General features: G+C 51.6%; 1 protein-coding gene across 1 annotated transcript in view; it reads left to right on the forward strand.

Annotated features, from left to right (window-relative positions):
- The window catches only part of AP3S2 (adaptor related protein complex 3 subunit sigma 2), a 66007-nt gene extending 62718 nt beyond the window's left edge, over positions 1–3289 (forward strand). Inside the window, exon 6 of the mRNA XM_033189035.1 lies at positions 1219–3289. Coding sequence (XP_033044926.1) covers positions 1219–1347 — 129 coding nt within the window. The 3' untranslated portion in view covers positions 1348–3289. The remainder of the gene's footprint in view (positions 1–1218) is intronic.
- The last annotated feature ends 12236 nt before the right edge of the window (positions 3290–15525 follow it).

Consider the following 15525-nt stretch of genomic DNA (forward strand, 5'->3'; position numbering starts at 1 on the left):
AGGAATTCTTCTTTCTGTGAGGACTGGCAGTCCTGCGGAAGAAGCTTTTGCAGACCACAGCTATTGTGGCAGCTATAGTTCTTTCAGAAATGTAGGCTGGGAAGATTCCAGGAATAGTAAGTGAGTCAGAGGCAAGGGGGTTGGAAATGAAAAGAAATGGAGACTTGCTGGGTGAGGGCAGAATTGGAGTTGGCATTCGGAAAGAAGGCAATAGGGGAAAAATGATTGTGAGAGAGTCTTCATCCACTTTTGCCCTTCTCTCCACATGGGGGTGAGCCTGCCAGGTGGGGGGTTCACTGTAGATGTGCATACTCTGCGTTTTGTCACCAGCCCTTCTGTATCTGTGATACCCCCCACCTTCTCCCAGCTTGTTGCCACACGACACTTCCAAAGCCAGCTCTTTTCGTCTCACATTATTAGTTGGCAAGCAGTTGCCCTAGAGCCATGGCTTTTCTTTTCCTTTTAAGAATTTCCCTGTGACTTTGCATGTTTCAATAAGAGTCTTCAGTCTTTTGAGGAAGGGGTTTTGTTTTGTTTTGTAACCAGAAAAGTGCCCCTGACAAACCACTTTAGATTATTTCAGCATTTTTTGGGTACCCACCATGTGCCAGGCACTGTGAGTTGCTGGGGCTGTGAAACTGCATAGGCCACACCCCACCTCTGAGGAGCTGGTAGTCTAGCAGGACTGCAGGCTTTGGATCCCTGTGCGAAACCCCATCTAACCTCAAGATTGTTTTGTTGGCTACTTTTGAGGAATAATGGGGGAAAATTAAAACTTCAGTTGTGTGTTCTCAGTTTGGAATTTCTCTAGGCATCCCTCACCTGTTATTTTGTTTGTTTGTTTGTTTTTGAGACAGAGTCTCACTCTGTTGCCCAGGTTGGAGTGCAGTGGCGTGATCTCAGCTCACTGCAACCTCCACCTCCCAGGTTCAAGCGATTTTCCTGCCTCAGCCTCCCTAGTAGCTGGGACTACAGGCGCCCGCCACCACACCCGGCCAATTTTTGTATTTTTGGTAGAGATGGGATTTCACCATGTTGGCCAGGCCAGTCTCGAACTCCTGACCTCAGGTGATCCACCCACCTTGGCCTCCCAAAGTGCTGGGATTACAGGCGTGAGCTTGTTTGTTTTTGTTTTTGCTTTGCTTTTCTTTTCTTTTTTTTAGCGTTAAGCGGTAACACTGAGAATTTGTCTCATACTCGCCTCTCATTTCTTCTCAGGGTGGCCTTTCAGCAGCCCCTGCGCGGGCTGTGTCTGCTGTGAAAAACATCAACCTGCCAGAGATTCCTCGGAACATCAACATTGGCGATCTCAACATCAAAGTTCCCAACCTGTCCCAATTTGTCTGAGGGTCAAGGATTGGGCTGAAACAGAGTCCTTAAGACAAGCAAAGACAAGCGCGTCTGGAAACGGAACCCATTTTGAGCCATAGAAGAGTCAGACCTCAGGACCTGGAACCTTTGTGTCTGGGGAAGACTGTTTGACATGGAATGGGGAAGGGATTCCTATTGACACTGCTCGGGTATGCCCAGTTCTCACATGTGCAGCCATGCCGTTCTCTGATGCACACGGCCGCTGCAGATGTGAGGGGCCCTGCCTGCCTCAGCATGCCCAAGCCACTCGCACCTTTACCTTTCACACGGACGCTCCCAAGGGTTAGGGACTGCATTGAGCAGACCCACCTGCTTCCCAGAACCTCCTCACTAGGGCTGAGCGCCTTCTCTGACTAGAGTCTTCATCCTTAGCACCACAGACTTCTGAGGTCCCATGGCCTTTTCTTGCTGGTGAGGTGTCATAGGTAGAAATGGGCTGGCCCTTCAGATTTGGGGGTGTGGTGAGTGGCAAGTAAGGGCAGAATTTTAGGAGAACCAGAGTCACCTGCTGACTCTATTGAGATTGTTACACCCAGAATCCTTTTGTGGTTTTTTTGTGGGTTTTTTTTTTTTTTTTGAGACAGAGTCTTGCTCTGTCGCCCAGGCTAGAGTGCCGTGGTGTACTCTTGGCTCACTGCAACCTCTGCTTCCTGGGTTCAAGCAATTCTCCTGTCTCAGCCTCCCCAGTAGCTGGGATTACAGCACCCACCACCACACCCAGCTAATTTTTGTATTTTTAGTAGAAACGGTTTCACCATGTTAGCCAGGCTAGTCTCGAACTCCTGGACCTCAAGTGATCCACCCGCCTCGGCCTCCCAAAGTGCTGGCATTACAGGTGTGAGCCACCATGCCCTGCCACCAGAATTCCTTTTGTATAGCCGAGCCTTTTGGTTACCACCTCTTGAATATGCTTCCTGCATTGTCCTAGTCCCAGTTGTATTCTCACAGGTGTTATGTGCAAGACACGATCCAAATCATAAACCTGGCGCATGCCCACCACATTTCTGCTAATAGGGAGAGGGACCCACCACACACCAGCACGTGCCAGAGGTCTCTCCTCCCAGAGGAGAGGCCCTGTGTCTGTAGAAGGTTAAAGCTGACAACATGTGAAACATCCCAGAATTATGACTCTTCCCAAGTTTAAAATACATTCTCCTCGTGGGAGCAGAAGGTTTGTTGCTGTGTTGTGAATGATGAGCTGCCTCCACAGGGAACCCACTGCCACCTGGGCCAGCTTCTGGAGCATGAGAACCTGAGCCAGGGTCACCCTTTTGGGGCCTGGACATGACGCATGCTGGCTGAGACTAGGAGCAGGGCTGCCTCTTCTCCCTCCTGGAGATCTGCTTGTGGGCACGCCCTGTTCCCTCAGGTGCCATTCTCCCAGAGCTTAGGTGCCCATAAATGTTCTTACTGCGGTGGAGTAGGGCCTCCTGCTCCCAACGCTGTCGCATGGGCTAGATTCCAGGTGTGCTGTTGAGCCACCTTGAGATGAGGGCTGCTTCGCAGTAAAGTTTCCAGCCCGGGCCCCTCTTGGGCCTTCTGACTGGGAACCCTCAGCCTCCTGATGCTGTTGCAGGGCAGGTCTGAGAGGGTGCCCAGCAGCACCTGGTGTCGGGGCCACCTCGTTTTCCATTTTTGAACAGCGCTCCCTGTGGTTTGTGCCCACTGCTCCATACAGCCTCTGATCCTCACTCTTGAAAGCTCCATGATAAGCGCAGAGATGGGCAATGTGGATCAGAAGGTGGGCCTCTTACTGTAGAACAGGGAAGTGTGGGTGAATAGATGTCAAAACCCCGATGGCATTCTTTTGAAGGGTTGGATTTTCTTTTTCTGGCAGACATTTCAGTACATTCACGTTTCTCTCATTTGCTGAGTGTGAAATCAGAATAAAGGAGATCAGTGTTTATTTTGTACCTTCTGTAAGTTGGCATGAGCAAGATCATTCAACAGTCCTTAACAACAGACATTCTTATCCCCATTTTGCAGATGAAGAAAGTAGACCCAGTTCCAGTAACCTTCCCTTAGGTTACACAGGGCTGAGATTCGGGACTGCTCACTTGACTTCATTGTCCTTTTCTTTCCTCATTGCTGAAGATGGCTTCTCCCAACGTTATCATCTTTTTTATAGATGAAACGGAGCCTCAAAGAGATTAAGTGACTTCTCACAAACCGTGGTCTAAATAGGCTTGATTTTCTAAGGTGGCCAGTGATCATGTCATAGTATAAGAGCCCAAGAGTCTTCTGTGTCCCTCCATTTAACTGATGTTGAAGCCAAAGCCCAAGGTGGTAAGTGTTGTGTTGAGGGTCACAAATCCAGAGCTACATCCCTCTTCTTGAGTTCGTTTGTTATGTGATTTAATGAATTACTGCAGGACAGCCCCTGTGCTAGATTTCCTGAGATAGCCTTGAGATTTTAAATGTTTTGCCTGCCAGAAACCAATGGTTTTAAAAAATCATTGAGTGGTCCTACACATTCAAAGTGGGCATCAAAACATCCCTCACACTGCCTCTTACGATGGCATAAAACTAAAGCCCGTGTTTTTATTTGGAAAACTCAATCCCTTTGGACAAACCACAATAATTTTTCATTAACTGCTTAAGCTTGCCTGCAAATTCATCTAGCTTTCCGGCCTGCTGTCAGCAAAGCCATAAACATCTTTTTAAAAAATAGGTTAAGGTTGGCCAGGTACGGTGGCTCACGTCTGTAATCCCAGCACTTTGGGAGGCCGAGGCAGGCAGATCATGAGGTCAGGAGATCAAGACCATCCTGGCTAACACAGTGAATCCCCGTCTCTACTAAAAATACCAAAAATTAGCCAGACGTGGTGGTGGACGCCTGTAGTCCCAGCTGCTCAGGAGGCTGAGACAGGAGAATGGCGTGAACCTGGGAGGCAGAGCTTTCAGTGAGCCGAGATCACGCCAACTGCACTCCAGCCTGGGAGACACAGAAAGACTCTCTCTCTCTCTCTCTCTCTCTCTCTCTCTCTCTATATATATATATATATATATATATGTTAAGGTTGTATAGAATACTCGGCTTTCCTTTTTTTGTGAGATGGGGATCTCACACTGTGGCTCAGGCTGGAGTACAGTGGCGTGATCATGGCTCACTGCAGCCTCGAAGCCCTGGGGTCAAGTGATCCTCTCACCTCAGCCTCCCAAGTAGCTGGAACCACAGGCACACAACCATCACTCCTGGCTAATTTTATTTTTTTAGTAGAATAAGGTCTTACTATGTTGCACAGGTTGGTCTCTAACTCCTTACCTCAAGCCATTCTCCTACATTGGCCTCCCAAACGTGTTGGGATTACAGGTGTGAGCCACTGGACCTGGCCAAATACTGGGTTTTCAGTGCTCACTGCCACTAATAAAAATCTGAAATTCTTTCATTATGCAATTTCTAAGTGCCTGGTGAGGGCCAAGCTCAGTTCTAGGCTCTGAAGATTAAGAGGGAAACAAAGCTCTGCCTGCGCCTGTTGTCTCTGTGAGCATCTTTGACAGAGTGCTCAGATTGTTGGGATATAGTGCATCGGACTGGCAGCCTGAATTCGTGGAGACTGCCGTCAGTAACTTTGTGATATATGTAATATTTAGACGACAATGACCCATTTCCTTAACCCCTACCTGATCACATCACACCCTGCTGGGCCATACCCCAAACAGCCCACCTTCCTCTAGGCCTGGCCATGGCCCTGTGCTTGCCACATTGAGGATTAAGTCAGGATATCTTGAGCTTTCTCAAATCCCTGTTTATTCAGGCCTCTGACACATAGAGCCAGCCTTCTCTCCCCACCACTTCCACTACCATGGAGCCCACTTAGTAAAACCCTCTCCGGGCCCAGCTTCACCAGAAAAGACACCAGGGGAGCAAGGCTCAAACCAGGGGCAGCTAAATCTGATCTTGTGGACCAGTCTTTAGTAAGGGCTTTCAGCTTGGCTGTCTGTCCATTAGGATGCAGCAATGATTGGTACATGGATATTAAGATCGGTAGTCGGGGCTAGTCCAAGTTTAGCAGTAGCCAAACTGGAGAGCCTCTGAAGTATGAGAGTCCCAGAGGGATTTGTCAGTTCCTGGCAGACATCTTGATTTTCACCTTCCTGAGTCTACCCTCCCGCAAAAGGGTGCCAGTCTCACTGTGGTGATGGTTAGCCCAGTGTGCGCTGCACTCACACTGCAGCACAGGGTCGGTGCTTGCAGGCTGGTGGATGCTGTCCTCTGGGTTAAGACTGTATCCCTTCTGGGGAGCACTGGAGGGTTCTCCATCTGCAGTGTTTCAGCAGAAGTTGGCAGATATGAAAACAGGCCCCCTGTAGGGAAGTAGTTCCATGAAAATGATTAATTCTTTCCAAAAGACTTAAAATTCTTTCCTATTTCAGTTTTTCCTTTCAAAAAAGGAAATACATTCATGTAATTCAAAACTTAAGAAAACAAGTCTGTTCAGCAGAAGACTCCCACTCTGTTTCCCCAAACACTGAGCCCCATCCCCCATCCCTGGTAGCAAGAAGTGTTTCCAATTTAAAGGTTAAGAAGCAAAGTCCCTGGATTTGTATTAGGGATGTCTTCCTGAGAATGTGAGTTGTGTTCCATTGGACCCTGGCAGTTGACCTCGGCCCACTAGGATCATGCCGCCCTCTCCAGGGAGGAGGGTCTCCCTATCACCCCGTACAGTGGCACCCTGACCCTGGCACTGCCCTTCCTTGCTCAGCATACCTTTCCTGTGGCACTCTGACGTGATGGGTATTTGGTTTCTGAAGTTACTGGTTGTTTACCCTGCCGGGATGTAAGCCCCTCCAGGGCAGGGGCTTGTCTCGTGTTCAGCGCTGCATCCCAGCTGCTGGGCACAGTGCCTGGTCCATGGCATTCAATAAATAACTGTTGGATGAGTGAAGACTTGAGGCAAATGGTGGTTCATTCTTACAGTCTCAGCATGTGCTCTCCAGGGCCCTGTGCTCAGAACTTGGGAAGGAGAACCAGGATAGTGGTATTGGGAGCAGGAAGTGGGAAGGACCTGATGATGACTTGTGGAGGCTGAGGGAGAGGAGGATGGCAGAGCTGGTGTTGGCAGGTGGAGCCCATGTAACGAGGAGGCGGAAGGATGAGGCTCTCGAGAGAGAAGGAGGGGGTTTGGGAGGGCAGCAATCAGGAGTTTGGATGTGGAATGCATTCGGTTGGGGTTGTCCAAGCATCTCTGGGGGCAGATGTCCACCAGTCAGCTGGAAAACTGAGTGGGCAGGAGAGGAAATGAGTGTCCACCCAGAGATGATGATTGGAGGTGTGGGGGCATGCACTGTGGCCGAGGGATGAGAGGGTTGAGGGCTGAGCCTGTGGGCAGGGGAGAGAGGAGCATCTGGACAGCGGGCGACTTCAAGTCAAGGGAGCACTTTCAGTGGGGAGGGGGACCAGGAAGAGATGGCCTCTCTCAGGCTTCCAGTGGCCCCAGCCCAGCCCCCTCAGTGAGAACTGTGAAGAGACGGCTCTCGCCTCATGATTGGGGCAGGTCCAGACTTAGTGTGGGTCACAGTCCAGCTCTGCAATGTGCAGTTTGAACCTTCGGAAGATCAGTCTCCTCGTCTGAAAAAGAGGGTAATGATTCCTGCCTTGTAGGTTACTGTGCGGATTCACTGAGATCACTGATGCAGACGATGAAGAACTCAGTCAACATTGGCTGCTGTTATCACTGAGACTTGCAGAGGAAATGGGAGTTGAGGAGGTGGATGGAGTAAGCTCTGTGATGCTGGGAAGGAGAAAGAGCTCAGGTCCTGGCAGAAGGGGAGGGGGGAATGAGGGTGCTGCACGGGGATGGTGATGCACAGTGGCCCTGGCCTGACCTTTCAGTGGGGTCCCACACCCGTATCCAGAGGCACAGCTGGATAAAATGGTTGAGGAGGTGGTGGAGTCTGCAGAAAGTGAATCTTAAGATGAGGAGAGTCTGAAGACATAGAATAGCAGCTGGCAGGACCCACAGCATTGGGGTCAGAGGGGAGAGGAGCCCGGAACTTCCTTTCCCTGGAGTCAGGAGGGACATCTGGCAGTCCCAGCAAGCACGGCAGGAGCTCAAATCTGGGGGGACCAGTAAGAGGGCCGCTGACCTTGCAGGCCTGGACGAGAGTTGGGGCCCCTGCAGGGACTCCATGCTTCCCATGAGAAGGAGGACCTTTGAGCCTTCTTAAGAGCAAACCTTACATTTTAGTACAGCTCTGACAGCCTGGCCTCCCGGGAGCACTTGGAAACGGGGTGTCTCCTCCCCCAGCCTCCAAGGACCAGGCCGCAACTTCAAGAGAGACAAGCTGGAGGTTGCCTTCTGCATTGCTGAGAATGAATGCCCTTTGCACACCTTGAAAGAAAGGCAAAGCTAAAATTGCTAGAAAGGAGTTTCCAGGTAGTTTTCACAAATGAGTCCGTTTGAGGTGATGCTCAAAATATTTACCAACCAGCATGGCTCAGGCATTGACCAATCAGGATGGAGGTAGCTGATTTAGGGGTGGGGGCTACTGGTGTCACGTGTGGGCTCTCCCACCTGGATCCCTTCCTCTTCCTTCCGAGGCAACAGCCACATGTGGGGGCTGCTGCAGTCTGCTCCTTTGCTTGCCTGGGGGAGGCAGAGATGAGGCCTGTGGGTTGTGTGTGTTGCTGCATGGGTCAGCATGCCTCCTCCCACTTGGGCACTGTGGGAGTACCCCTCCCACTTGGGACAGGTACCATCTCACACTTCATCTCTCTGGACACTCCCAGGCTGGCACTGAAACTGGAGGCCAAAGGACAGCCACAAACCCAGGGCACTTTGCACTGCCAAAGATCACCACCTTTGCCCTAGGCAGCCTGAAACTGAAGGTTTTCTCCAGCCTCTTGGTCCAGAGCACTTGGCATGAACGCCCTTTCCCTGACCCCTGTCCAGCCCTGAGTGGCTCCCCAGCTGGGTGTGTGCTGGCTAGAGGGAGCTGCGGACCAAAGCCAGCAGCACTGAGGCAAGCCAGGATTTGAACTGTCAACTTCCGAGCCTGCTCTACTGGAACTTCCTTTGTGTGGCTGGACCTGCTCCCCCAACACCATCAGTTCGCGTAGTGGGAGCTCCCGCAGGACTCAGCTCCTTAGGGGTGTTTTCTGCTGAGATTCCCCTTCTGAGTTCTCAGCCTGTAGCTGCCTCTTCTCCACCATTTGGGTCCTGCCTCAGCCCTAGAAACTGTCAAGCAGCCCAGTAGCTGTTTAAAGTACATGGTGCTATTACAGGGTTGGAAGGAAATCCCTGGGTCCAAACCCTGTGTCAACCAGGTGAGGGTTACGGTGACACTACCTGGCCTTGCAGCCTGAGCCTGGTACAGGTTGACACCCCGAAGCAAGTCCTCCTTGTCAGGTCCTACCCAAGCCTTCTTGTCAGCCCAACTGGTTCAGCCTCAGCCCAGCCCAGCCCTGTCCAACTGCTCAGGGTTCCCCTGCCCTGGAAAGGCCACAGGCCCAGCCCTTTCTTTGGATGTCACAGCTCCTCTTTGCTCTGGGCCCATAGTCCCCAGGCATCCCCAGCCCCTGTCTTCTCATTCCTGACACGGGTTCCCCTCCCTGGGAACTCGCTGCCCACCAGTGCCAGATCCTGCAAAATAGTCAGTGGTCCTGCAGCCCACATCTCATCACTGTGTCCTCCACCCCAGTGCCCCCGCCCGGACACCACCACAACCCCTCAGGCCCCTCAGCAGTGTCTCTGCCTCCCACTGTGTCTCCTTGTGGCTCATGTCATCGCTCTGCTGCAGAGTGAACTGCCTCACGCATTCATCAGACCCCCACTGCCCTGCAGCCTTTAAAGCCTCCCAAAAGCTTCCCACCAGCCTCAAAGAAATCCAAGACCCCACCCACCCCATGTCTTTATCTTGCACCCCTGCCTGGCTCCCTCCTTCCAGCCAAGGGACCCAAGGAAACTTTTTTGAGGTGACCTGTCAGTTACTTACTCCTATTATACAGATGAGACAAATGAGGCTCTTTGGGATTAACTTACTTGCTGATGGTCACACAGCTGTTAAAGGTCAGGTCCAGAATGGGAGTGAGGTGTGCCTGCATCCAAACGCTCGGTTTGTTTTGTTTTGTTTTGTTTTGTTTTTGAGACAGAGTCTCACTCTGTCGCCCAGGCTGGAATGCAGTGGTGGAATGCAGGTTCAAGCGATTCTCCTGCCTCAGCTTCCTGAGTAGCTGAGACTATAGGCACACGCCACCACACCTGGCTAGAAACCCTGTGCTTTTTAACCTTGGGTGGAAGATGACTAGCAGACAAGGGGCCAGGAGTGAGGGTCCCTAGGATTGAACATGGGCTACACAGAGAAACCCAGAGACAGCCCCTGCTTAAACATGGTGTTCCAAAGAGTGACACCTGGGATGAAGAGAAGGTGGGCCAATGCCAGGCCCCACAGAGTTTTCAGAGCAGGTCCTGGTGCCGTGGGCAAGAGGGCACAGCACAGCACCATAGGCAGCTGGGGCCAACTTGGACCGGCTTGGGAGAGCCAGCTGTCCACATTTCAGTAATGTCACAGGTCAGTTGTCAAGCATAGCCATCATTAAAAATTAAATTACATATGCTCACAAAGTTTGTCAAAAGAGCAAATGTAGTATGAAACACTTACCACTTCTTGATTATGTTAACACAAATGTTTCTGCTTTTGAAGTTATCCATACCTCTTGTATCTGTGCGGTGGAGACGTCCTGGTGTGCCACTGGGCATCTCTTCCCAACTCCACATCCACAGCAGCTTGAAATTGGACAGGGCAGGGTTATTTATTTACTCCATGGAAACTGGCAAATGCTAACGTCAGGGCCAACCCCCTGCACCCTGCGCCCACTCTCTACCGGTTGCTAAACACTTTTGTCATTACATCATTGAGTCCTAGGGTCTTGGGCCACCCCCATGGAGAGCAGGAGGCCTGGAACCGCAGCTGAAGGAGGGCGCATGGAGCCAGAGGCTGTGAGGCCTGGGACTACCTGGAATGATGGTATAAGATGGCCAGGATGCATGGATCCCTGCTGCCTGGCACATTTCTCATGCATTCGCTCACTCCACACCACCACCCTGAGAGGCAAAGCATCGTTACCATCTGCTAGTGGGAAAACTAAGGCACAGAGAAGTGACCCAGGGCCACGCAGCTAATAAGTGTCACAGCCAAGATATGAAGCCTGATCCTTAACTGCCATGCTCTGCCCCCTTCAAAGGTACCAGTGTTGGACTGGGGGTCTGGCCTAACCCTTCCCTGAAATCTCCAGCTATGTGCAGGCCCCAGCACCCAGAAGCCTGGAGTGAGCTTCAGTGAACACTCAGCCTGTGGTCCCACTTCCCCTATAGGCAGCCAGTCCTGAGAGCCACGTTTCATGTAGATGTGAGGGCTGGGGAGGCCAAATGCAGGTGGGCCTCTTCCCAAGACAGCCCAGGACCTTTCTCCAGGTTCCCTGGAGCAATACGGGCCAACTTGGGTGGGTGGAACTGCCACAGCCTTCTCCTGAGGGCTCAGAAGAAGAGAAATTCCAGGAATGCATTCACCTGAGGGACTGCTCAGGTGACAGAACCCCCGAGCCCCACCAACCCGTCCTCAGCCCTTTTTTACTGGCAGTCTGCCTTATGCCAGTGCCGGGTACACTCAGGAGGGAGCAGACTCCATGTGAGAGGCAAGGGGGCAGCTGCAGGTCCAGGGAAAGGCTGATGCATTGATGGTGGGAGAGGAGGCAGCGTGATGCTTTGCGTGGAATTTGACCTTGGCATTGGTGGAGTCCTGAAGGATTTTCAGCAATTTAGGGGAGAGAGAGGGAGACAGTGACATCTCCAAAAGGTCAATCCAGCTGCCAGTGGGGAAGAGGTTGTGGTGAGGGCAGGGGGACCACCCAGGAGGCTGGAGTGGCCAGTGAGGGGCTGCCGCAGCCTCCCCAAAAACAGGTCATGGGGCAGTGGTTACAGAATTGAGCAGAATTGGGGCAGATTGGATGGGGGACAGGGAGGCAAAGAGCCTGGTGGGGGTGGCACCCTGGGCCACGGTGTAGGGGCAGGATGGCAGGGTCAGGTTTGGAGGTATATTTGAGAGCCCCTAGGATGCCCGGTTCAGATGACTACAAGGAGCTGGTTCTGTGGAGGGGGCTGGGCAGGATGTCTTAGGCCATGGGTGGGGAGTGGGTGGGACACCCATGATGGAGAAGAGGAGACCTCACGCCCAGGACAGATCGGAAGGCATGAGGTCTCCTCCCTCACCCCCACCCAACCCCCTCCATAGAGAGGACAGCTTGGAGGTGTAAGCCACACCACCTGGTCAAAGACCTCACTAAGACAATCCATGGGGGGCTCCACTGCAAGGGCTTCTTGAGGGCTGGGCATTGCTAAATGCTGTACAGGATTTTTCTCATTTAATTTTTACAACAGCTCCAGGGATTGTCCCCATTTTATAGAGGAAGCTGATGGCTCAGGCATGAGTAACCACCCCAGACCAGTGCCCTCCCTGCTTATGTCAGACCCTCTGAGGAAGCCACGTCTGTCTGACCGCAAAGCTGCCTCCTACCCAGCACTCCTCTGCAGGGACCCTGCCTTGCTCTGCCCTGCCCTGGAGGACTCCTGGGGGAACCACACAGACTGGAGCATGTGATCTGTGCATGGTCGTGGCGTCCAGGGAGCACTGGGGAGGTAGCCCGCCGAGGGGTGCCATGCGGGTCTTTGCATCCCCACTTGCCCGGCCCATTCCTCCCCCCACCCCACTCTGCCCCACCCTGCTGCCGCCTCAGGGACCTCTGTCTCTCCTGCTGGGCTCTAGGTCCTTCCCATCCCTTCCACAGCCCGGACAACAACAGGCCCTTTCCCACTTCCTGAGAAAGTTCCCAAGAAAGTTTGCTGTAAAAGCTGCTCTTTGTCTTTTTTTTTTTTTTCAAAAGATGTGTTTTTAATCAATTTTATAATAAAATCCAATCTGAGTTCTTGAAAACAACAGCAATAAGAAATTAAATACACACACACACACACACACACACACACACACACACACACATATATATCGGCACCAGAAGTACTAACTCTAGCACTGCCCTCCCCAGCCCCAGCAGCGGCTCTGGTGCTCCCTTCCCCTGACTCCCTCCCCTGCTACTGGTCACCAGGCCTCCTGAAGCTGCCTCCAGAATATCCCTGAACTGCTCTCCTTCTGTCTCTGGAGAGCACCCCGCCTCCCCACCTGCCACCAACTCCTCTTCCTGCCTCCTACCTGGCACCCTTCCAATCTGGTCCCCAAACTGTCCCCAGGGACTCTCTCTAAAAGGCAAATCTAATTCCATCAGTGTCCTTTTCTCCAACTTCATCAGGGATTCAGCATCCCCTGGAATAGAGCTCAGCTCCCTAGCTCGGCATTCAGGGCTCCACTGTCGCTGAGCACTCCAGCCTCCCCCTCGCCATGCACTGGACCCCCTGCTTTTGCAGATGTTGGTCCCTCTGCTACAGACACCCTCCCTCCACCTGTCCATCTGGCAATGCACTTCATTCCTCAACACTGCCCCTTGGACACTCACCTTCTCCTGCCCTCCCTCGTCACAGTGTGGGGGACTTCTGTCATCTCATCATTCTATCCAGGCTGGCCTTGAAGGCCTGGGCTCCAGTGATCCTCCCACCTCAGCCTCCTGAGAAACTGGAATGACAGGTGCACACCACCATCCCCTGCTTTGGCTCTTTAGTTCACACTGTATGTGCCAAGTCCTGTGCTAAGTGGTGGCATACAGTGGAAAACAGTGCAGGCAGGAACCCTGCGCCCACGGAGCTTATTATCCCTGCTGTTGTTGCCCAGGTAGACCAGGAATCCTCAGTGCACAGGAGCCATGCATCCACACAGCTGACCAAAGTGCCTGCAAGCAGCCTGTGCTGCTTAAACTCGTGGCGAGAGGGAAGTTTAGAAACAGCTGCTCCTGACCTCGCCAAGGGACTCCAGCCTAGAGAAGGGGTCTTTGGGAAAAGTCCGCCACTAAGCTACCACACCCTGAGATCATGCACCCCCTCCCCAGGGCTCTTCTGAGCACCACGTGGGGCTGAGGCACTGAGATGGAGGTGGCAGCAAGGGGTGTCACACAGGATGAGCAGGGAGGCATCATTCCCAGTCCTGCCTGCCCCTCCCACTCTCACCTTTTCTTTTTTATTTTTATTTTTATTTTTTTGAGACAGAGTATTACTTTGTAGCCTGGGCTGGAGTGCAACGGCGCGATCTCAGCTCACTACAACTTCTGTCTCTTGTGTTCAAGCAATTCTTGTGATGCAGCCTCCCAACAAGCAGGAATTACAGGTGCATGCCACCACACCTGGCTGATTTTTGTATTTTTAGTAGAGACAGGGTTTTGCCATGTTGGCCAGGCTGGTCTTGAACTCCTGGCCTCAAGCAATCCACCCTCCTCTGCCTCCTAAAGTGCTGGAATTACAGGTATGAGCCACCACACCTCTCCCTTTAAGCAGTATTTTAGTGGTTTTGTAGTGGTGGCTGGTTGCTGTGAAAATCCCATGTTTGTTCTAACAATTCAAAGAATAAACAAGCATATAAGGCAAAACTGGATAGTCTCTCCCTTGTCTCCCTCCCCCAACCCACCCCTGGCTCAAGTCAACCTCATTGAGGCAGAGTGGGTTAATAATTTGGCAAGTTCATTTCCATTCCATCCCAGCACTCATGACAATACACCCGAATGACAAACCCAGAGAGAGTTCTTTCTTGTGAATACAGGGTGAGATGAAATGCATTACTTTGGAACTTGCTTTTGAACTTAAAAATGTACTAATGGACATCATTCCAAGTTGGTGCATAGAGAATTAGCACACACGCTCTGTGACTGAGTACGGTGTTTCCTGTGGGCCTGTAATCACTTGTTTAAAGGGTGCTCTACAGAGGCTTTGGCTTATTTTTCTTCTGGAACAAGGAATGCTCTAATAAGCCTCCTGCTGCATGAATGGTGTAAGCCCTAGTTTCATTACTCCCTGGGTTTAGGATAAATTCCCCAAAACAGGATCACTGGATGAAAAGGTAGCTGAGGTTAAATTGTGAATATGGCTTGCCATTTTATTCATAGCGATTCCCAAGTGCCCCAGAACCGTGTGGGGATCCCAGTTCCCCACACCCTGGCCAACTCTAGATGTTATCCATTGGTCTAGACTTTTGCCAATATCATGAGTGAAAACTGACATCTCATTGTTTTGAAATTGTGTTTCCTGAGTACAACTAAGATTAAACATCTTTTCACCTGTTAGTTGGCTTTTAAAATTTCCTCTTCTGGCTGGGTGCGGTGGCTCACGCCTGTAATCCCAGCACTTTGGGAGGCCGAGGCGGGCGGATCACAAGGTCAGGAGATCGAGACCATCCTGGCTAACACAGTGAAACCCCGTCTCTACTGAAAATACAAAAAATTAGCTGGGCACGGTGGTGGGCGCCTGTAGTCCCAGCTATTCAGGAGGCTGAGGCAGGAGAATGGCGTGAACCCGGGGGGTGGAGCTTGCAGTGAGCCGAGATCGCGCCACTGCACCCCAGCCTGGGCAACAGAGCGAGACTCCGTCTCAAAAATAAAATAAAATAAAATAAAATAAAATTTCCTCTTCTGTGAAGTTTTGGATCTAATCCTTTGCCCAGTTTTCAGTTGTGTTGTTTTTATTTTATTTTATTTTCCCAAGTCTTATTCTGCCCTAATATATGTTTGTTTGTTTGTTTGTTTATTTTTGTCTTTTTTTTTTTTTTTCCTTTTTGTGGAGAAAGGGGTCTCGCTGTATTACCCAGGCAGGTCTCGAACTCCTGGGCTCAAGCTATCCTCCCACCTCTGCCTCCCTGAGAGCTGGGATTACAGGTGTGAGCCACCGCGCCCCGTCCATTTATTTGTAGACACAGTCTCACTCTGTCGCCCAGGCTGGAGTACAGTGGTGTGATCTTGGCTCACTGCAAGCTCCATCTCCCGTGTTCACGCCATTCTCCTGCCTCAGCCTCCGGAGTAGCTGGGACTACAGGCGCCCGCCACCACGCCCGGCTAATTTTTTGTATTATTATTATTTTTTTAGTAGTGACAGGGTTTCACCGTGTTAGCCAGGATGATGTTGATCTCCTGACCTTGTGATCCGCCTGCCTCAGCCTCCCAAAGTTCTGGGATTACAGGCGTGAGGCACCGTGCCCAGCAAGTGCCTGGTTTTTTTACAAACACCG

The sequence above is a fragment of the Trachypithecus francoisi genome, unplaced genomic scaffold, assembly GCF_009764315.1.
Source record: "Trachypithecus francoisi isolate TF-2019V2 unplaced genomic scaffold, Tfra_2.0 Lachesis_group3, whole genome shotgun sequence".
In the NCBI taxonomy this organism is placed as follows: domain Eukaryota; kingdom Metazoa; phylum Chordata; class Mammalia; order Primates; family Cercopithecidae; genus Trachypithecus; species Trachypithecus francoisi.